At 35.9% G+C, this 22,865-nt stretch overlaps 3 protein-coding genes across 3 annotated transcripts; 2 read left to right on the top strand and 1 right to left on the bottom strand.

Moving 5' to 3' along the window:
• The first annotated feature begins 1,275 nt into the window (after positions 1-1,275).
• LOC111796134 (SH3 domain-containing protein 2) lies at positions 1,276-5,059 on the top strand. Its single transcript, XM_023678843.1, has 10 exons — positions 1,276-1,504; positions 2,242-2,364; positions 2,447-2,516; positions 2,617-2,768; positions 3,175-3,276; positions 3,854-4,054; positions 4,170-4,232; positions 4,315-4,482; positions 4,560-4,634; positions 4,728-5,059. The coding sequence occupies exons 1-10, from the start codon at positions 1,445-1,447 to the stop codon at positions 4,842-4,844; spliced, it is 1,131 nt and encodes a 376-aa protein (XP_023534611.1). The 5' UTR covers positions 1,276-1,444; the 3' UTR covers positions 4,845-5,059.
• Positions 5,060-6,383: 1,324 nt separating this feature from the next.
• On the bottom strand, positions 6,384-11,584 carry LOC111795790 (squalene synthase-like). The gene is made up of 14 exons (XM_023678373.1): positions 10,911-11,584; positions 10,419-10,461; positions 9,859-9,948; positions 9,653-9,728; positions 8,639-8,708; positions 8,411-8,554; positions 8,200-8,304; positions 7,959-8,105; positions 7,473-7,548; positions 7,256-7,344; positions 7,056-7,147; positions 6,912-6,957; positions 6,733-6,826; positions 6,384-6,634 (listed from the first exon to the last, which is right to left on the bottom strand). Exons 1-13 carry the CDS (start codon positions 11,103-11,105, stop codon positions 6,746-6,748), a joined length of 1,254 nt encoding a protein of 417 aa, XP_023534141.1. The 5' UTR covers positions 11,106-11,584; the 3' UTR covers positions 6,384-6,634; positions 6,733-6,745.
• A 4,414-nt stretch (positions 11,585-15,998) lies between these two features.
• Positions 15,999-22,445, top strand: LOC111794710 (protein DETOXIFICATION 46, chloroplastic-like). Its single transcript, XM_023676823.1, has 14 exons — positions 15,999-16,476; positions 17,400-17,494; positions 17,577-17,685; positions 17,826-17,881; positions 18,594-18,649; positions 18,821-18,959; positions 19,060-19,197; positions 19,419-19,487; positions 19,597-19,707; positions 20,137-20,265; positions 20,443-20,520; positions 21,475-21,546; positions 21,628-21,690; positions 22,000-22,445. The coding sequence occupies exons 1-14, from the start codon at positions 15,999-16,001 to the stop codon at positions 22,099-22,101; spliced, it is 1,695 nt and encodes a 564-aa protein (XP_023532591.1). The 3' UTR covers positions 22,102-22,445.
• The last annotated feature ends 420 nt before the right edge of the window (positions 22,446-22,865 follow it).

The following is a 22,865-nucleotide window of genomic DNA, read 5'->3' as shown; positions in this document are numbered from 1 at the left end:
ACCTTTCGAAAAAACAGATGGGATTTCACATCTAAGTAGACTATGATCTCTCTGTCATTCCTGGACAATGTCAGGCTCTTCCCCACATGCTTGTCTAAGGCGTGTTGTCTGTGACCACATGTCGGATGTTCCAGTTATGCCTGCATGCCTGTTCCAAACTTCTATGGTTACATGCATGTTCCAAACCTCTTTTACATGATTTCATGTTATATAGATCTTTACTATGATTATTGTGTCAACACGGGGTATATGACAGGTGATGCAAGGTGTATACCCAATGACCAAAATAATGTCTACACTCACCAACACTAAAATGCCCCCAAATCTACTATAGGGGATGTAACTAGTTATCGGTTCTTTATGTGCTATCAAAGTCGTTGATTGAAGTATAACTCTGACATTGATAATTTGACATAAATACGAAGGTATCAATCTCAAGAAGTTGTTGATTGGAGTATAACAAGACACAAGCTCATAAATATATTGAAATTCACGAATTAAATTTGTTTTCATGTTTATGTCTAATAGGTCTAATGTCAAGTATTTAATTTTTAATTTTTGTGTACTAGATTACATACTTAAAATATTTCTAATTAATGAACTATAAGACATTAAACTCTTAATTTTATTAAAAATTTAAGACAAATATATATATATATATATATAGTAATAAATAAATAAATAAATAAAGTTGTAAGAAAGCAAAGAAATGATGAAAACTATAGTTGAGGTTATTATAAAAATACGTGAACGCATGCTCACGAATATAGAGAGAAAAAAAAGTATAGTATAAGTTGAAATTTTGTATTGGACTTTATAATAAAATGAAAATATTTATTATTATTATTATTATTTGATTGTATGGAAGCAATGATAGCATTAAAAAATGCGAAGATTATTTTATACGCTACAATATTAGTTTACTAAGCTCTCAATTCATTGGTTGGCACAATTATTATAATTATTATAACCCACTCTCACTTATTCCNTTTTTTTTTTTTTTTTTTTTTTTTTTTTTTTTTGATAAATGTTGAAATTTTTGGTAATATCCATTCATTGGACATTGGGAAGAAATAAGTGAAAGTTAGAGAGAATTTGGCAAAAAATTAATTAAACTAAAACAGGAAAATGGAATGGTTGTAACCGGCAACCGGTAATACCAAAATTTGGTTCAAATCCAAACTTTTTATATAAATTAACGGAATTTAATTTATTTTCAAATTTGTTGTAATATTTTAATTTTACCGAATTAAGAGACAAATGTGAGTACGAAGCCTCCCCAAAGCTTCCACTGCCCAACTTCCCAATTTTGAAAAACCAAATCAAAGATCGTAAAAGGGCCTTCATCTCTCTCTCTCTCTCCCTCTCCCTCTCTCTCTCTCTCTCCTCCAATCTCCCCGCCGTTTCTCCTCCGATTCCCGCCGGGCCAGATTCGACCCGTCGTATGGAGGCCATCCGAAAGCAAGCCACTAAGCTACGAGAACAAGTCGCTCGCCAGCAGCAGGTTTCTTTTCTTTTTTTCCAATCGAACCCTAACTCTTTCCCGTTGTTTAGATCCGTTTCTGTGTTTGTCTTTGATCTCTCTGCGCTTTGAAGTTTCTACTCGATCCTTTGTTTTTTGTTTTGAATTTTTTTGTTCTTTTCGCATCCATTGGCTTATTTGTTGTGTAGTTTTGGTTGTTTTTGTCTCTGTTGCGGTTATTTTAAAAATTGGTATATTCTGCAATGCTACTGCTGGTAATGGTGGATTTGATTCGGATGTCGATTCGTTTGTTGATTAACTAATTTTTACGAATTCATGGATCTGGAAGCGAAATCTTTGATTGTTTGTTTAGTCTCCGCTTATCTTTTGCTGGTGGATAATTTATCCGTAGAGATGAATATTTCGAGTGAGAAATGCGGGATGGAGTATTCTGTAATCCTTATGCTCAATCGATTTCAGCTAGGAACCACTAGTTTTGTGTAACAGTTCATATGCCGGAATGATGCGATGGATAACTATAACTTTATGCTCTTTAAAGAGTGGTTAGTGCCTTATTCCGAGGAAATACTCTTCTGAATGGTGTAATTGGATAAAAAGTTGTAGGAATGTGTTTCTGATCTCTTTCCCGCCCTCATCTCTCCACTAATTCATTGTTGCTTATCTTAATTTTAATGCAGGATTTGCTTTTATTTTATTCTTATATCCTTGGTATAGTAGGAAAAGTCCGCGATGTTATGTGACCATATATTACTTTGTAGGCTGTCCTCAAACAGTTTGGTGCTGGAGGATATGGAGGTTCAGATAACATCATAACGGATGAGGCAGAACTTCACCAACATCAAAAACTAGAAAAGTTGTATATATCAACTCGTGCTGGAAAGGTTGATACTCCTCCTATGGCTTAGTTCCTTTATTTTTTCCATATCATTCTCTTTATTTATGTGAAGTTCATTTTCCTTTTAGCATTTTCAAAGGGATATTGTACGAGGAGTAGAGGGTTATATTGTTACTGGTTCAAAACAAGTTGAAATAGGTAAGTTCTTGGGTCTTTCAGGGCTTTCAAAGTTTTGTAATTGGACTGAGTTTTAGAGCTTAATTGTCATCATTCTGCCTGTGTTCATCTTATTCTATAGGAACAAAGTTGTCAGAAGATAGCAGGAAATATGGTGCTGAAAATACATGTACTAGTGGCAACACATTATCGAAAGCTGCATTAAGTTATGGACGTGCACGTGCTCAAATGGAGAAAGAGCGTGGAAACATGTTGAAGGCTCTTGGTACTCAGGTTGGATCATAGATTTTTGTGCAAGATAGATGGCATGAATTGTTGTGTATAAACCTAAGTACCGAAGCATGAAAGTGTAAATAATTTTTATCTAAACATCTATGCTATCATTTGAGTGATAGTTTACCAGATTTTAATGGTTCATTCTTCAGTCTTTTGGGAACAATTATAATGGCCCCAAACATATGCATAATCATTCAGTGTAGGAATTTGTATATCATGGTTAGGTTTCTTTGTCAGGAATTTAGACAGTTACGAACTATTCCCTTATTGAGTTGAAATGATGAGCTACCCAAATATGAGGAACTTGCATATCCTGAGTTGTTATTATTTGAATGATGATGCATATGAACATACTAAGAAGGACAATAATGATTTAAGTGTTCTTGCATATTCCAATTAACAGGTTGCAGAGCCATTGAGAGCCATGGTTATGGGTGCTCCTTTGGAGGATGCTCGACATCTTGCTCAACGTTATGACAGAATGCGACAAGAAGCTGAAGCTCAGGTAATTCATCAGTACTTTGAGTTCTTCCATTTCATTAACTAATGCGAATGCAAAAATGTGGCTGTTCCTCTCATTGGAATGAAATAGGAGTAGGTCTAGGAAAATCAAAGGAAAAGAATTAATTGGCATGAAATAGGTGAGAAATGGACCTGAATTTTTAAGTTTGTGTTTACTAAAATTCTTGTGGAATCAAAATGATAATAGGACTGAATTTTTAAGTAAAATGTTACGTAAAAAATTGGCGGATCTACACTAATAAGAAAATAAGAACAACAATCTCTTCAACGGAGTCCTGATTTAAGCTGGGATTCAGTAGTTGGAGATGATTTGTGTCCTGATGTAAATTACAACAAATGGATTGAGTGAAAATGTTCTCATCTCCATGTTCCCGTTCTTGATATGTAAATAGACTCTAATTCTTCTATTCGAAATTTTGTTTTTTCTTCTTTTATTGGCTCAGGACGTGACATATTTTAATAAAAGTCCAATTCTAAATTAGAATGAAATTCATGATCTATAAATTGTTTTCTTATAGCCAAGATTTAATTAAGCAGCATTTTATGTTGTACCTAGACAGGCTATTGAAGTTTTCAAGCGCCAGGCAAGGGTAAGGGAAACACCAGGCAATGGCGAGATTACGATAAAGTTGGAAGCTGCAGAAGCAAAATTGCAGGATCTAAAGTCAAATATGGCAACAATGGGAAAGGAAGCTGCAGCAGCCATGGCCGCTGTTGAAGCTCAACAACAGAGGCTAACTCTCCAGCGACTCATTGCCATGGTAGGTATATTTTTTATTATCAGGATCTATGGTGGTTCTCTTTGGTTTTGTTTGGATTTATTTTTGGAGTCGAATGTTGAAATTTATGATCTCGAATTTTTCATGGATTATAAAGGTTGAAGCAGAACGCGCTTATCATCAAAGAGTCCTCCAAATACTTGATCAGCTTGAAGGCGAGGTAGCAATCACGCGCCAGTTTTCTTCTGCAGCTTTTCACACCATGTTTAAGAATTAAGCACATAATATTCTTTTATTGGTAGATGATAATGGAGCGACAGAGAATTGAAGCTCCTCCTACTCCCCCTCCTCCTGGTCCAAGTGTCGACAATACCATGTCTCCTCCTCCATCATATGAAGAAGTCAATGGTGTATTTGCTTCTCAAGCACATAATGGCTCAACAGACTCCATGGGTTACTTCTTGGGGGAGGTAGCTCGCCAAGTCCTTTGTCCTTGGAAATTTCTACATCTTGTTTAGTACTACCTACCTGATTTGTCTTTGTTTAGGTCGTGCATCCCTACCAAGCCGAGTCAGACGTTGAGCTTAATTTAACAGTTGGCGACTACGTCGTTGTTAGAAAGGTTACAAACAAAGTCGACTTATTCAAAGTTGTCTGTTTGGATTCTTTACAAACCTCACTTATTGATCATGTTCTCCATTGGTTCTTCCAACAGGTGTCGAACAACGGTTGGGCTGAGGGAGAGTGCAAAGGCAAAGCAGGATGGTTCCCGTTTGGATATATAGAAAGAAGAGAACGCGTACTTGCAAGTAAGGTTGCAGAGGTGTTTTGATCCTTTTGCATGATTTTAATCGGTTGGGGATATTGTATGTGTATCTTTTTTTTTTTTTCTTTTCTTTTCTTTTTCACTAGATGTACCCGGATGGATGATGCATCGTGTTCTTGCTGATAGAATTCTCATTATACCAATTGTTGAGATTTTGTAATATGGAGACCGTAAATTTCTGCTATTGATCCTTGTGGGCTGGTGTTCCTGAACTTTCTTTTTATTGTTTCCCCCTCTTTTTGGACAGGCTCTGTTTGGCGTTCTGTTATTCTCCAGTTTAGCCAATAAGAATGCTTATTGTAGTGAACCTACTCTGCTTCTTATAAGTAAATAAGCGTATTCATAAACCATAAACCATGCACATGCCTAGTGAGCCCACTAGGCGCAATGGTTAATGTATTCCCTAGGTTTGGCTGCCTAGTGAGCCCACTAGGCGCAATGGTTAATGTATTCCCTAGGTTTGGCTATAAGTTAGCGTTTATGCACGTTGTTGAAAACTAACAAAAAAAAATAATAATAAAAAAATTCATAAATATCTAGAGGTCTCGCATCAAAAATTATAGTATCATCTAATGAGATGATGCACATGGATTGGGTTGGGTTGGGTTGTCCATAGGCCTTTACTAGCTAAACCGAGTATATGCAAATCAAAACCACAAATAGGTTGAAGGGAAAGGTTGGTCTTGGTCCTNTTTTTTTTTTTTTTTTTTTTTTTTTTTTTTTTTTTTTTTTTTTTTTTTTTTTTTTTTTTTTTTGTTTTTGTTTTTTCTTCTTCTTCTTCAGGTATCTTGGTGACTTGTTCAATATACATTGTCCTCCTCCCTAATTTGACTGGACCAGTTGTCAGATGATCATTGAGTGATGTTCTGCTCGATTAGGTGAATGCGAGCAATGAGGGATTGTTTGCTAGGAGGGAAACTCGGGAAGAGTTTAGGTAGAAATAGATGGTTCAACTCCTTTGGAAACTATTTGTCAAATGTGCCATATATATTGAGGGACTCTACATCATTCATTATTAAAACAACAATGAGGGTCAAAGCTCGTATGGATACATTATTTCATTGTTCTATATTATGTGAGACCTTGCACTAAACACATACTTCTTCAAGGGTCGTGAAGTATAAAGATCCAGTGTTTGCCAACCGTTGTAAGAACAAAATCAACATTGATTATTCTGATTGTTGTGTCATCATAGCCCAAACGGAAGTCAAAAGACACTTGAAAAGACCTTTAGGGAAAGAGATAGAACTCCCCGTATAAAGAGAAAGGAAGCAAACTAGTTAGAAGACCGAGGAGGAAATTAAGAGAAAATCATGTGGATGATTGAGATCCACAAGATTTCCGTTTGCCGAAAATCCCGATACAAATTTTTTTAAAGATTTTAAAACCGTCAAATTGAACGTATCTTAATGTGAAGTTAATTATTATTTTAGAAAACAAAGATTTGATCTCTAGTTTTTATATTTGTTGAATTTTTTTACATGTCTTTCTATAATCTTTCATTTCCTGATTTCTTAAAAAGACACTGTTTGTTATGGAAGATACTTTTAATTCCAAAACTTAATCCCTTAATAGAATATTGAAAAAACAAGAACAAAGCTTACTTCCATGTCAACCATTACACTACACATCCCCATTAGAATGCTACAACATCTCACTCGTTTCCTGGTCTGTACTTAACAACACACTAACTTACACCCTTTCTAACATTTAAACAAAGCTCTGAGGAAGATTGTGGAGCCAAAAACTAAATCATACCGTCCAAGTTCATGGCGTGTTCGGTTCAAACTCCTGTCCTGTATTCACAAAACCAAACGTAGAACATAAACGACTATAACGACTACATGCAATTGCCTTTGTCTGTAATCAGTGACCCGATCGATAAGATACTCACCGGAGTTCGATGCTCATATGGGTTGGTTAGCTGGTAACTGTCTGGCGGAGAGATACGCGAGAATGATGCATATTAGGCTGAAAAGGATGACAATCTGGATCGGAACAGAAACATCATCAGATATTTTTACGCTGAAAACGATATCGTTACGATGTTATTTGAGTAATAAAAAAACTCACCACAGCTGGATTGAACATTGGCTCACTTCTTACCACATACAAGCTCCTGGTGGATAATAATATAGATGAAAAATTTTCAGAGTGATCAGAGGATTTGAAGGTTGAGACATAGAAACGAGTGAGACCGAGGAGGAAAATACGAACCGTTTGTTCAAGAGACCCGACTCCTTGCACGTTTTCTGTATTGCCTCAATCCTGCTCAGGGTTTTAGCAGCATTAGGATCATTGTTGTTGACCTGTAGAAAACCCGAAGAAGTTAGTTGATGTAATAAGCTCTCATATTTATACAGAAGAACGAAAACCGATCACTGAGCAATCGTTAAGTCCGATCGAAAGATTTCTACCTTAGCCTTCAGCATAACAGAGAAATCAAAGAAAGCTCCATAGACGTCCGCAACTGTTTTCGTTCGATCAATGATCTTTGCAGTAAGACCTGCAGATCAAAAGCCACAAAAGTTCAAACTACGGGCAGATTCCTAAAATGCTAGCTCCCTTTTTCGACTTACCACCATCAGTGCACCCTTTATGGGATTTTTCTTTACTAATAGATCGAAATCTTACCCCGACGCATTTTGACGACACCCCTGAAGACTTCAACATTGTTGTAGCATAACGCTAAGGTTCCAATCGCCATAATCTATCAAAAACACATCCCAAACTAAATGATTATTCCTACAAAGATGTCAAAATATTGCTCGAGGCATGAAAGAGATGTACGACAGCTTTTAAAATGTTTGGAATCCATATTATGCAAGGAGAGATTGCTTTTGCTAATTCGAATTTCAGGGTGATATCAAATCGGTCCCTTTCCAGCACTGATAAAATATCCTTTGAAATGAAGCAAAAAGAATACGAAAACTTCAAGATCAAAGAGTTAACTAAGAACTCAGATCGATCAAATTGGACAAATGATAGGTCAAGATCATATGGTTCATTGGGAATAATGAAGTTCTCCGTTTCTTTCGGAGGTGCTGACCCGCAACGAGGCAGAGACAACTAAGTTAGCTTATGACTTATCCCTACACGAAGAGTTGAAAAATCTCGTACCTGAGGGATTGCACAAAATCGAAATATGGAAAGATCTCGTAAGTTAGACATGTATATCAGACAATCCTCCACATGGTTCAAAGCATTAGTGACCAAATCATTGAGGCATTGCACAGCCTTGACCGAATTCTTCTCATATTTAAAATCCTATAATGCCAAAGATAGTGAAACAAGCCAATCAGACCAAAAGGCAACATAAGAACAAGAAACCAAAAGGCCAAAGGCATATAGATTTATGCACCTCTAATTTATCAGCATATTTGTTCCAAATCTCGCGAGGCCAAAACATTCGAGATTTCGGTATCTCATTGATGTCCTCCAAGTAATCTCGAATAATGTTTGTTTTCTGTGTTAGAATAGTTCAAAAAGGAGTACGTCGGTCTCAAACTTGAACGCAAATAGAAACAAAATCATTGGAAAGAACATTGACCACTTCGAGAATAATAGCTGACCTGAAGAAACAATCCCATAGAATTTGAAAGAGAATCGGATGCCAGATCCTCCAACTTCGATGCGTGGAACAACTTCGACAAACCAAGTCCGACAAGTCCAGCTACGTAGTGGCAATATTCATCATAATCGTCAACTGTCTCTACCTACAAGAACAGAAGAAATGTTTCAGGTCTCTATGCCAACCAATACGTACTAATTCAGCCATGGATGACAGAGTCATGCTGTACCTCTTTGCAAATGAATTTAGCCATTCCGGCTCCCATTCGTTTCGTGATATCCTCAATCGCTTCCTGGTACCTGCAGAGGCAAGTGAGCATAGTGAGTAAAGCACTGAAGAAGTTTATAGTCAGAATCAAAGATATTCTAAGCAAAGGGGTTTTCTGATGTTTCATTTTTGGAGGGATGTTATTTGATACTAGAATGAAAAGGTTACTAAAGAGTTGGACAACTAGCTCCACTAATCTCTATGTAACGGCCTAAGCCCACCACTAGCAGATATTGTCCTCTTTGGGCTTTCCCTTTCAGGCTCAACCTCCTCATGTCTGACTCTGATACCAACTGTAACAATCCAAGCCTACCGCTAGCAGATATTGTCCTCTTTGGGCTTTTACCTTTCGGGCTTCCCCTTAAGGTTTTTAAAACACGTCTGTTAGGGAGAGATTTTCACACCCTTATAAACAATATTTCGTTCTCTTCCCCAACCAATGTGGGATCTCACAATCGGTTGAGTGCCAATGGGGTGGATTGTGAAATTCCACATCGGTTAGGGAGGAGAACGAAACATCCTTTATAAGGGTGTGGAAACCTCTTCCTAGCAGACGAATTTTAAAAACCTTGAGGGGAAACCCGAAAAGGAAAGCCCGAAGAGGACAATATCTGCTAGCGGTGGGCTTAGGCCGTTGCACTCTAATAGTTTTCTTTCTTGTGCACATAAAAGTTTGTTTCATTTTGTAAAGGAAAAACAAACAAAACAGAACTAATTGCAGTGAAGAAAACTAAAATCAGAAAGAACATAAGTCATTTATGGGACTCTTAGTTTCATTTTATTGTTATTTCTTAAACTTATTATTAAAATATAACGTTTTTCAAACAATTCATTTTAATATTGTTGTTTTTATTACATGAACGAAGTTCGTCTCTTAAGAGGCGAACTTCAACACGCATGGATGATGTACGTCATCACTTGTTTCTTATCTTGTTAGAAACCATCAGACAGGAATCAATAGGTTCTAGTAACCAACCCTTTAGCAAGTTCAAGAAAAGCAGTTGAAACATGATGAAACTCATCCATGAGAACCTTATAGTGCTTTGTGCCACCTGAATATAGAAGCAAGAACACAAGTCAGCAGAAGAAGAGACATATGAACTCAGATGCACAGAAATTCAACTCATTAATTCGTTTTTCGATTCTAAAGAGAGAAGAAAAAATTACAAGTAAAATACTAACATGAAAAGTGCCAATCAGGGTTATATATGTGACGGGGAAAAGCGTTCAGAATGGGCACTTTGATATCTGTTTCTATGCTTGTATCATCCTCTGTAAAGAAATATAAATGTTAGATCAGTTTGAAAACATATGAAAGCTGCAATGTGTAGCCATAACAGAGAAGAAAATGCCATTGACCGAAAAATCTCCATCACAATAAGACAATTAGGCTAAGCCACATAACAAAGATACCAACATGAATTTCTACATGTTCTTGCACGTATTGATACAATTACAAAGAAAATAAAGAGTTTTTCTCGATTAAGTAGGGTGAACGTGTTCAAGTGAAATTGATAACTGCGAAGATTATGAGTGCCGAAGTGGGAACTTAATATAAATTAAGTTTGCAAACTTAATTTATATTAAGTGCAAACTTAAGGTAACCAAAATGGCTATCTAGTTATTATTCGACCTGTATCGGTTGCAATAGAAGCAAAAACCATTACATGTCTCAAACTTAAGGCCAATGATGCATAGAATAGGATCTCACAAACAAAAGAAGTGAAGAGTTCATAACATACCAACAGTGTCGAGGGCTCGCAAAACAAGATAAAATATGCATACCTGCGAATAAACGAAAACGATAAGCTAAGAAATACCATAATAAGGCTATTTGGATAAACAAATACATACACTTCAACAATTAGTGAACAAACAAACACTGAAATTGTGCAGTAAGAACTGTAACTTGTATCATAATCCATGTTATAATATAAGGAATGAAACGGGAAAGCTTTCACAGTGATAAAAGATCAGTAAACATGAATAAATATGATAAACAGCATCAGATTTGTTCATATATTCACTCAACGCCTATCAATATTGTTCTTCCTAACAAACGATCAATCCACCAAACTGTTCAAAAAGAAAAACCATCAGAGCTGATAAATGGATTCAACATCAACAACAACGTCATCAATCCATGATATGAAACAGATTAATTCAACTAAAGGAACACCAAAACATCAGTACTATAAACACAAAAGACATCGAGCTCTTGATCTTGAACTTACAGCATTTCGAAGCTCGGGCGTAAGCTGCTGAATAACGAGAGCAAAGCTTCGAGAAACCTTATGCAGCATGGAATAGCAAAATCCCCAATGAGGCTCCGGCGGGATCTGCTTCTCCGCATGTCTAGCAGCCATTTTCAGTTTCAAAAGCGGATAAAAGTCATCCGGATGACTCAAAATCGCCCTCAAACTCCCCATTTCAAGCTCTCAATCCGATTTCCAACACCCAAACTCCACAAGTTTCAGATCCCACGCCGGTCAAACCTCAGCGCAAACACCCAATTCCTCAAATGGCGATCCTCTAATTCAATCGACAATGACAAAATCAACAAAATAGCGAAGAAAACAGAATGATTGAAGCCCAATCCCGAAATGACGGACAATTTAATGAAGGATGATGGTTTTCAGATATTTAAAGAAGAGAAATCCATGGAATCTGCTTATATAGCTGTGCAGATTGTTTGTTGAGATGCTGTAATCAAAGAAAACAACGTGAAATACGTGGGTTTCTAAGAAATTGCAGAAATGGAAGGGCAGGGGAGGGAATTTGAAGACAAAAGTGGGCGTTCTGGTGAATGCGTGAGCACTGAGTACAATACAAATTGGCAGAGACCAAAGCTTTTTTCGGCCCCAAATTCAAATGGCAATCAATTTTCAGTTTTGTTCATCTTGCTTTCGATTTGTTGGCATCTTATAATTATTTTATTCATTCAAATGTCATCACAAATATATATATATATATAAATCATTGTATAAAATTGGGTGTGGAAAATGAGTGGCGTGTTAGACCCGTGGATGGATCCACCAAAACTCGACAAAATATCAATAATTTCTGTATTTAATTCAATCCTGTGAATTTTGACATTCTTACCTGACATGACTGTCACGGCTTAAATAACATATAACTTTAAGAAGGGAGTAGTGACAACTAGTCATATCTCCGGTAGTACATTTTGGAGCATTTTAGTCCTGACGAGTGTAGACATGATTTTGGTGAACAATGATACATATTCGTATTGACCCAACTTGAAATGGTAAAAGCCTGCCTAAAATGGAAATATGTAAAAGATGTTTGGAACGGACATGTGACCATGGACAACGTACCAGACAAGCAACACGGTATACAGTGTTTTTAAACATTTAAAATTAAACCCTTAAATTTCTCTATATATATATATTGAACCTGTTGTCCTGGATCTGCTAGACACAAAATTGAAAGTTTAAAGATCTTTTTTAAAATTTATGAGTTAATAGAAACTTATCTAAAAGGATTCCATTCTTTTAAATGCATTAGAGTTTTTTTGGTTCAGCGTTTAAACCGAAACTTTCTAACTCTTTATATTAGAATATATGTCTTAACTAGTTGAGCTCGTATTAGGATAAGGTTCGAAAATTTTGGTCTCATTCGAAACCTTAGTTTTTGTAAATTAAGTCTATAAATACATATCTCTTTGTTTTAATATTTATTCTTTAAACACGTTTTTTAAATCTAAGTTAAATTTTACTGTATTTTTATTTACATTCGCTTTCATCTCTTAAATCACAGTTCGAGATTCGAAAACTTAAAAGTCGAGTCGTGACATGTTTAGAAAATTTTACCTTTTAGTCTATAAATTTTGAAAAATAGGTTTAAAACGTCCCTCGAGTAATTTTTTTTATTAATTTAATATTGACATTAAAATTTTAAAAATAATAATAACACCAAAATTATCTCTATCGCTCTCTTCTCCTCTCCGGTTTGTATTTTTATAAAAGTGAATATATCAAAGTCAAAATCTTAAAAATTGTGGTCCCAAGTGATTATGATCGGCTGTGTTTATCATATTTTGCAATGAGAATCGCCCCATAACTACATTTCCTAACTCATAATATGATTATACCAGAATGTTGGTACTTGCCCGAGTATATTTATTTAATAAAGTGGTGTAAAGAAGAATAGTGATTTAGAATCGAATCAGCGTTTTAAAAATCATATTCGCAAAAACTATATATCTAAACTAGATCGAGAGTTAGCGTTCTTAGCTTGTCACATCAATATTAAGAAGAATTATATCTATATGGTTCGAGATGATTTAAATCAATATTGAGTATTTTTATTATTGTAATTATTTATTTATTTATTTATTGTTATATTTGCATGAACAAAAGAGATAAATAAGTCATTTTTTTCTCCAGTAATTAATTTTTGTCGCAATTATTTTAAAATAAAATAAAAAATATTAGTTTATTATATCAAATAAGGGTAAATTTGTTTTAAACTTGTTGATTTTTTTTTTCAAAAAAGTATTTATATCAAGATTATATATTTTTAAATCATACATTTTTAAAATTTTAATTCGAGTATTAAGCTTTTGTTCGAGAATAAAAAATAAATAATAAAAAAATAAAAATAAAAAGATTATAATATTTTCATCCATTTTCATTTTCATTTTCATTACTAAAAAGAAAATTCTATAATTATTTATTTAATTATTATTATTATATGGAACAAATTAGAATTCCTAAATTTTAGAGAAATTGTTATATACCTCGATAATAAAAATAATTATAAGTTAATATTAAAAAAAAATTATCCATTTTCTTTTTAAGATGAAACCATTAGTAAATTGAAAATAATAATAAAAAAAAATATTTATTTATTTTGAAATATTGAATTAAATAGAATTAATAATAATTATGCATATATTTAAAATAATAGTATGAATGGTTCATTGATTGAGACCATAAATTCACGAGTAAATTGCAAAAAGTAAAAATGAGATGTGGAAAAGTAAAATTTAATTAACCTTCTCAAAATGGATTGGATTTAATTCAACAAAATTTAATAACATTAATATTTATATTAATTCAACAATATTTATTAACATTAATATTTAATTAATATAAATAATTTAATTATAGTGTTTCCTCTAAATTCTATATATTATCCATTTTCCACCCTTAAATAAAAAGGTTTAAAAAATATATATATATTTTATTAGCCCAATAAAATATATAATAATAAGCGTTTCGAAAATTGGTTTGATTGGTAGGTTGACATTTTTCTATTAGGTCAACCCACCCACGAGAATATAGGGTTACAGTCTGTAATAGTAAGTTTACTGCTAGCAGATATTGTCATATTTTTGCTTTTCCTTCCCGGGCTTCTCCTCAATGTTTTAAAACGCGTCTACTAATGAAGTCCAAAGATGACAATATCTGTTAGGAGTAGAATTCGAGCCGTTACAAATAGTACCATAGCTAGTTACCAAATGGTGAGTCACTCGTCGTAGTATGGCTAAACTCTCTCCATTGCATATTTGCTAGCGATGGGCTTCGACTGTTACACAATCCAATCTCAATCCTACCGTACTTTTAAAAATATTTCCGTATCTTTTGTTTCATTTCTTCTGGAACAATCACAAACACTTTTTTGATTATGGATCGGATCGTGATCCTGCAAAGGTGAGCTAACTCCAAAAACCCGTCCTCAGTTCGGATTGTAGGTTGCAACTCGCCTGCATGAAGCCGGAACCACTAGTAATCGCCGATCAGCCATACGGCGGTGAATTCGTTCCCGAGTTCAAATCTTGTCTCCGCAAAATTATTTTTTTTTTTTGTCTAAATAATGTGTTGTAACTTGTAAATATTCTGATACTTCAACTTACCGGATTTTAATTATTATTTAATAATATTTTAGTTGTAATAACATCTTCTCAAATATATTAAAATAGCATGCCACCAAATTTTAAATTTTAAAATATTACAAAAAAAAAACCCATTATTTTATAATAAAAGGAAAAAGACAAAAAAAAAATTGTAATTTTCAAAAGCTTAATTATAAATAAAAGCGTTTATTTATTCGAAAAATATCGTTCACGTTGTCCAAACGTGGCCTTAGGATTTCATTGTTTAAAATATTTTTAATTACTTAAATAATTAATAATTAATATTTAAAAAGACGTGATTTCTACGTTTATTAAAAAATTATATATTTTAATATTAACATAAGGTGTTTGCTTTGTGAGGGTATTTATTATTATTTAGTCGTTGGACTTGGCCTAATTCTGAATTTGAATAAAATATTTAATTTATTAAATTTAATATGAAATTATAAATAATAAAATAAATACATTCTTTTTTAAATTTCACATGTACGAGAATTATTGCTATCGGAATAGAGCTCAATTGACTAATAACATACGTTAATTCAAATGTTAAATCTTTGAATCTTTCTTTTCACGTGTTCAACTCAACGTAGCTCTTAAACCTGAAACGCCACTGACGGGAAGCGATGAACAAAATTTTAAGATATGGGGAAAAGTGAATTAAGGGTGTACGAGAAATATGTTAGGTTGAGTAGTCGGCCTTACTTGAACGTGATATGTTCGATTGTACAGCTGTGTCATTAGGTTCTAAGGAGGAAGGAATTATATGGATAAGACGTTACAAATGGTATCGTAATGGAATCTTTTCCAGTAGGATGTAGCTCGGGAAAGAACTAAGGTGAAGGTTGGTGGGCATGTGACGCTTGAATAAATAAGTGATACATGAATGAACCGATACCACATTCGAATGAGAGTGATCTCGATGATACGATGATTAAGAAATTCTTAAAATAATTGATAGTAAGGATAAAGTTGTGAAACACGAGCAATAGTTGAAATTAGGCCGTTGTGGGACCCACTCGGTTCCTCACCTAAGTACTCCTTATTCATTTTATTTTAGTTCATTTTTTTAATACAACAAATGTGAAAGCACGAGAATTTAAAATTTTTAGCTCGATCATCCACGAGCTAAGCTCACTTTAGCTGATCGGTTCAACTATAAAACACATTTATTCGGGTTCAAAATTATATCATAAGATGAAATATTCGAATATTTATTTATGGATCGAAAATATAAGTAATGACCAATTGATTTATGTTTGACTTTTAAATACAAAACGTTGACTAAAGTTGTTACTCCAACTAACATATAAAAAGAATCAACGGTGTTCTTAATCCAAAATTCATAATTTCACAAATGAATGGCCAAAATTCGTCCACGTGGCTTCACCTCTTTGAATATTCCATCTTCCTTCTTCACAGACACTACCACTACTACACTCCCATGGCGGAGCATTCGCTCTCTCTCGCTCCGATCAATTTCCAGGCGCCAAAAATGTCTTTCAGAACCCTCCATTGTCGTTCTTCAATCGCTGCTCGAATCCATATCCCCGGAGTTCTAGGGCCATTCCCTCGCCGTTCCTTCCCCTTCACCCACCGTTCTTTCTCCACCACCACCTCCCCTTTATCCGTCGATGTATCGCCGCGGGTTCGCCGTCGGTTCGCGGTTCCTCGCGATAATCAGGAGCGGGAAGGAAGTAGCTTCGAGAATGAGATTGAGATTGACAATGAAGTACAGGAAAATGAGCAGTTATTGGGGATTGGAAGAGAAGAATTGGGGATCCAAGGGTTGTTGAGTCAGATGAAGGAGATTGTAACTTTTACTGGTCCGGCTATTGGATTGTGGATCTGTGGACCGTTGATGAGTCTCATTGACACTGCGGTTATTGGCCAGGGGAGCGCTGTTGAGCTTGCTGCTTTGGGTATTCTCGTGAATTTCTCTTACTTTTGCTTTTTTTCTGATTCTTGTTAAAAGTAAGAATCTAAAGGGTTGGAAAATATAAATTGAATATTGCTAATGGATCGAGAAAACAGTAGGTTCTTGCTTCCAATCTACTGGATCGAATACTCGAATTCAACCAGCTATGAGCTACAGTTACTTATGACGTGCTAATTACTTATTTTGAAATCTAAAAACGGTTAGGGATCATGACTCTCCACAATGGTATGATATTGTCGAGTATAAACTTTCATAGCTTTGTTTTGGGCTTCTCGAAGATGCCTCATACCCGTGGAGATGTATTCTTTTCTTGTAAACCGATGATCATTCCCTAAATTAGCCAGTGTGGGACTCCCTCCCAACAATCCTCAACAATCCTCCCCTCGAACAAAGTATGAGCCTCCCTTAAGGTCTATGGAGTCCTCGAACAGCTTCCCCTTAATCGAGACTCGACTCCTTTCTCTGGAGCCCTCAAATAAAGTACACCATTTGTTCGACACATGAGTCACTTTTGACTATACATTGAGGCTAGCAATTTCTTTGTTCGACACTTGAGGATTCTATTGACATGGCTAAATTAAAGACATGACTCTGATGCAATGTTAGGAATTAGGACTCTCCACAATTGTATGATATTGTCAACTTTGAGCATAAGTTCTCATGACTTTACTTTGGACTTCCCCAAAAGGTCCCATATCAACAGAGATGTATTCCTTACTTATAAACTCATGATCATTTCCTCAATTAGCCAATGTGGAACTCCCACCCAACAATCCTCAACAAAAACGATGTCAGATATCAATTTTCCATATTTGATTTACGGTCTTTAAACTGTGACTTCTATCTGGTGTCTACTGTGAGTATTAATTTTCTGAACTGCGTCTGTTTGTAACTTTTGGCTGGCAGGCCCAGCGACAGTTTTATGTGATTATACAAGCTTTGTGTTCATGTTTCTTAGTATTGCAACTTCAAATATGGTAGCCACGGCCCTTGCTAAACAGGTTCAACCCATAATCGAAGGACTTTGTTTTACAGATTATTGAATAATTGTGCAGCATTGCTTGACCAGTAAGGTTCTTGCAGGATAAAAACGAAGTGCAGCATCACATATCTACATTGCTATTTGTTGGGTTGGTATCTGGTTTTTTGATGCTCTTAGCTACCAAACTATTGGGTTCAGTGGCGCTAACTGGTACTAAACTTCTACATTCTTGCATTCATCAGTTTTATGAACTATTCCTTTAAGTTCTTCGCCACATAGCTAGCTAGAACTTTGTCATCTGTTAAAAGTAGGAGGGATGCCATTAACAAGATGTTATTGTAAATTTTCAGCTTTTGTGGGGACAAAGAATGCAAACATCATACCTGCTGCAAACACGTATATGCAGGTTTGTCTTTTAGCACAAAAGTTTGCCTTATAAAGCTTCATATGTGATATGTTTCTTTTTTGGTTGTACGTGTCTCTTTTTCTTTTTGAACTCTACTTTTTTTTAGCTTCATCTAAAAGAGAAAAACTCGAAATTTCTATCACTTTTTTAAAATTTGGAGGAGGTATGGTAAATTTAATTATATCAACACTCAGAACAAAAAAAAAATCTTTCTTAGACGACTTTTTTTTTTTTCTCTTCTAAATTTTCGACTATCTACTAAGTGCTATGTTATGTACGTTTATCATTAGCAATTTTAAAAATTACCAATAATGAAGGACTAAATTAAAGAAAAAATGTTAAAACGTAACGGGCTAAATCTAAAACCCTTTTAATTATAGGGCCAAATTTGAAAAAACACCCAAACATAGGTACAAAAACATATTCTTAGCCTATTAGCATGTATCACAATGATCATAACTATTGATGCATAAAGTTATGTCAAACTGAAGATCTTAATCTCTAAATCATATGTTCTGTTGTACCTATAGATTGTGAACTAGTGATATGAATGTCTTTTCCTGCACAGATAGTGAATATAAAATCACTTTCTGGTGGCACACAGAGCTTTCACCAAGAATGTGACCATTGCATACTGATACTTTGTCATGCTTCCTTGATTTCTTCTTGGTTCAATGATTTTAAGTTGAACAGATTCATTTTTTGTTGGTAGATTCGTGGTTTGGCATGGCCCGCAGTTCTCACTGGATGGGTTGCGCAGAGTGCAAGGTTCCTAATTTCTATTACTAGATTCATGCTCCATCTACTTTTTTAAATTTGTTCTGTTTGTGATGACATGCCAAAAATGAGCAATATAAAATACGATTTGTGAAAACTTGCAGTACCAGTTGGTTGAAAATTCACCAGATTGATTAACTTCTAGTTTCATATTTGTGTTAGTCTTGGCATGAAAGATTCCTGGGGACCGTTGAAGGCTTTGGCAGTTGCGAGTATTGTAAATGGCATAGGTGATATTGTTCTATGCATGTTTTTAGGATATGGTATAGCTGGTGCTGCATGGGCAACTATGGCATCACAGGTACCCTTCTTCCTGTTTATGTTAATGTGCCTATTTTTCACTGCATTTGTATTTGTTCACACCTAAAACTGATCTCATTTTTTCCCTATATGAGCTCTAGGTTATTGCAGCTTATATGATGATAGAATCACTGAACAAGAAAGGATACAGTGGATATTCTCTGTCTATTCCCTCACCTACTGAATTCTTGTCAATACTTGCACTTGCTGCTCCTGTATTTATGACAATATTGTCAAAGGTTATACTTTGTAAAACCCTTTATATGAGTAACATGTCTTGTGAAATCCCACATCGGTTGGGGAGGAGAACGAAGCATTCTTTATAAGGATGTGGAAACCTCTCCCTAGCAGACGCGTTTTAAAAGCCTTGAGGGGAAGCCCGAAAGGGAAAGTCCAAAGAGGACAATATCTACTAGCAGTGGACTTGGGTCGTTACATGTCTAATATTATTATCTTTTAGGTGGGCTTTTATTCTCTCCTCATCTATTATGCTACGTCTATGGGCACACACACCATGGCTGCTCATCAGGTTAAGTTTCATGGTTATTTTCATTTTTATGTTTCCATGCAAGTCTGCCCTTTCTTTTCTATTGAAAGTCAATGGTCATGTCAAATTGATTGCTTGTCATGTACTTTAGGTCATGAATCAAATATTCTACATGTGTAGCATATTGGGTGAACCTCTTTCTCAAACTGCTCAGGCCTTCATGCCTGGGTTGATAACTGGAGTGAATCGTAGTTTTGATAAGGTGAGAACTCTAATTTCTAATGATATGCTTATCAACTTTTTTTACTTTTTGGAATTTTGTTTGCGTGATACTACAGTAGCCACACCAACTTCATTTAGCTGAAATAGATTCCTTACATTGTTATGGATATTCATAAACCCTAGGTGGAGGGTAGTTTATGGCTGTAAACCCTAGTTTGTTTCTTATCTAACCGGTGGTGTACGAGAGGGGGGAGCCTAAAGACCGTGCCCCCATACTGGTGCGGACCGTTCTTGCCTTTGGTAATATCTGGTTGCTGATCTGCTTCACATGGGTCCCCTTTTTTTCATACTTTTGTTATTTGACTTCTGCCGGAGAAAGATATTATGACCTTAGTGATGCTTGCGTTGAGTATAATAATAAATACCAATTCTGTATGAACTTACTGTGTAACCTTTTTATGTTGTGTAGGCTCGGATGCTGCTCAAGTCACTCTTGATCATAGGAGCTATCTTTGGTTTAGTATTGGGGACTATTGGAACATCAGTTCCTTGGTTGTTCCCTAATCTCTTTACGCCCGATAAGAAGATTATTCAAGAGGTTGGTTCTTGATATCCATACCATGACATTTGGAATATGAACCATCATTGTTTCAATATCATTCTGTTCTTTTCTTTTGACTGCCTGCATTTTCCTCATGATAAATAATCCATGTCGTGTTGCGTTGTAAATGCGTAAGTGTTCTCCTAAAATAACTTCATTTTTTTGATCATGCAGATGCATAAAGTGTTGATTCCATATTTCTTGGCGCTAGTCATAATGCCCGCAACCCTTAGCTTAGAAGGGTCATTATTGGTATGTTTGCTCACCTTAAAGATTTTGCTTTACTTTTTGTGCCTGAATTGGACGTCCACGGAGTGGGGGCAGGGCAGGAACAAGGATGGTTTTTCAGTTTAGAAATAACTGTTGTTTGGTTTTACCCCATTCAAAATTCCTCCCAAATTCTTTCTTGCGTGCAATTAGGTTCATCTTTGATTCAATGACAAATGTAGATACTCTGGGTGGTTTAGTACATAGATGCATTTCCCCCACTAGCGGTTAGGGTAGAAAAGAAATGAAGATGTGAGATCCCACATCGGTTAGGGAGAAGAACGAAACGTTTTTTTATACGGGTGTGGAAACCTCTCCCTAGCAGAAGTGTTTTAAAGCCTTGAGGAGAAGCTCGAAAGTGAAAACCTAAAGAGAACAATATCTGCTAGCGGTGGGCTTGGGCCGTTACAAATGGTATCAGAGCCAGACATCAGGCTATCTGCCAGCGAGAAGGCTGAGCCCTGAAGGGAGGTGGACATAAGGTGGGTGCCAGTAAGGGCACTGGGTTGGACCGTTACAAATGGTATTAGAACCAGACACTGGGCGATGTGCCAACGAGGAGGCTAAGCTCCAAAGGGGGGTGGACACCGGTGCCAGCGAGGAGGCTAAGCCCCGAAGGGGGGTGGACACGAGGCGGTGTGCCAGCAAGGACGCTGGGCCTCGAAGGGAGTGGCTTGTGAGATCCCACATCGGTTGGGGAGGAGAACGAAACATTCTTTATAAGAGTGTGGAAACCTTTCCCTACCAGACGCATTTTAAAGCATTGAGGGAAAGCCCAGATAGCGGTGGGCTTGAGCCGTTGCTATGTGACTAAAATGTTATGTCATTGGCTCATTGTTTTGGAGTGTACCTGAGTGACATTTGTCAGTGTTGATCAAATTCAATCTTAGTGCTGAAATCATCAAACTTTCCTTAAACCTTCAAGTTCGATTCTTGCAGGCTGGACGAGACCTAAAATTCATTAGTTTGTCAATGTGTGGATGCTTTTCTCTTGGTGCCATTCTATTGCTGGTAATGTTTTTATCTCCCAACCTTACTCCCACGCCTTATTTCTTCTTCTCTTTGTGCATTAACTCTCCTGCTTGCCCCCAGGTTATAAGCAGTAGGGGCTATGGTTTGGGGGGCTGCTGGTTCGCCCTCGTCGGATTTCAATGGGTATGTATACACAAGATATCCTTACTTGCTTTCTTTTAAGTTGAATGCAAATAGTATTAGATTATGAAGCCTGCTTCTTATTTATATGTTCGTGAATAGTTGGTACATGAATATAAAGTAAATGGTAGCTACAGTAAAATGTTATATCTGGCTATAATATATATAAACTAAACCATATATACACCCATTAAGTTTTGAAAATTACTTACTATATTTCTATCTGTTTTCTTTTTCGTGTTCATCTAGATCGAATATGTGCGTTGTAATAGCCGTTGTTCTTACCTTGTGCAATAACTTTCTCTTGCATAGGCTCGGTTTCTTAATGCTCTTCGGCGTGTCCTCTCTCCGAATGGAGTGCTTTACTCCAGTGGTTTAAGCCACCATGAAGTGGTCAAGCAAAAGGCTTCATAGGACACAGTCCATGTGGGCTTGCAGCTGACATAATTCAATACCTTTTTTATATCCTCGTCGTCATTCAAGTTTGATAGAGGAGTGGATCGAAACCGAAAGGTCGTGCTGGCAGCTTTAAACGGTGTTTACGGGAAGAAACATACGATTTGGATAGGGTAATGCACTTAACCTTCGTCTGAGAGTAATGGTAAAATTTGTACAAGGAGGAAGAACCGACAAAACAAGGAAAATTTGCATATTTTTTTACAATGGTATCGTTGAGCTATGTTTACTTTGGTTGGTACTAAGCTTGTCTTGTAAGCTATTTTCGTAATATAACATTAGAATGATTCAAAATTTTCAGTTAAGAAAAAACCCGAGTCAACCTTGAAACTAAAGAACGACTAAATATTGTCCACGTCATACCACATTTTTTTATCCTTTCATCTGAAACTCAACACTTTCACTACGACATGAGAATTTTTTTTGTATTACGAGAATATCACACTGCAGGGATCTGTCCCAAATGGGGAGGGGATTCATCGTTTAATTTTAACCATTTGACTAGAGATGTCTATTTTATCTGCAGGGACCTGCCCCGAATGGGGAGGAGATTTATCGTTTAGACAGGGAATGAGGGATCAAGTGAAAAGGGACCTGTCCCGAATGGGGAGGAGATTCATCGTTTAGACGGGGAATGAGGGATAAAGTGAGAAATATTTTTCATTATTAGATAAATGGGATCGGGGACGGGAATCTATTCACACGTCCCCGCCCCTACGCAA

The sequence above is a fragment of the Cucurbita pepo genome, chromosome LG05, assembly GCF_002806865.2.
Source record: "Cucurbita pepo subsp. pepo cultivar mu-cu-16 chromosome LG05, ASM280686v2, whole genome shotgun sequence".
In the NCBI taxonomy this organism is placed as follows: Eukaryota; Viridiplantae; Streptophyta; class Magnoliopsida; order Cucurbitales; family Cucurbitaceae; genus Cucurbita; species Cucurbita pepo.
The sequence above is the reverse complement of the archived record's forward strand: the minus strand, read 5'-3'. Positions and strand labels throughout refer to the sequence as shown.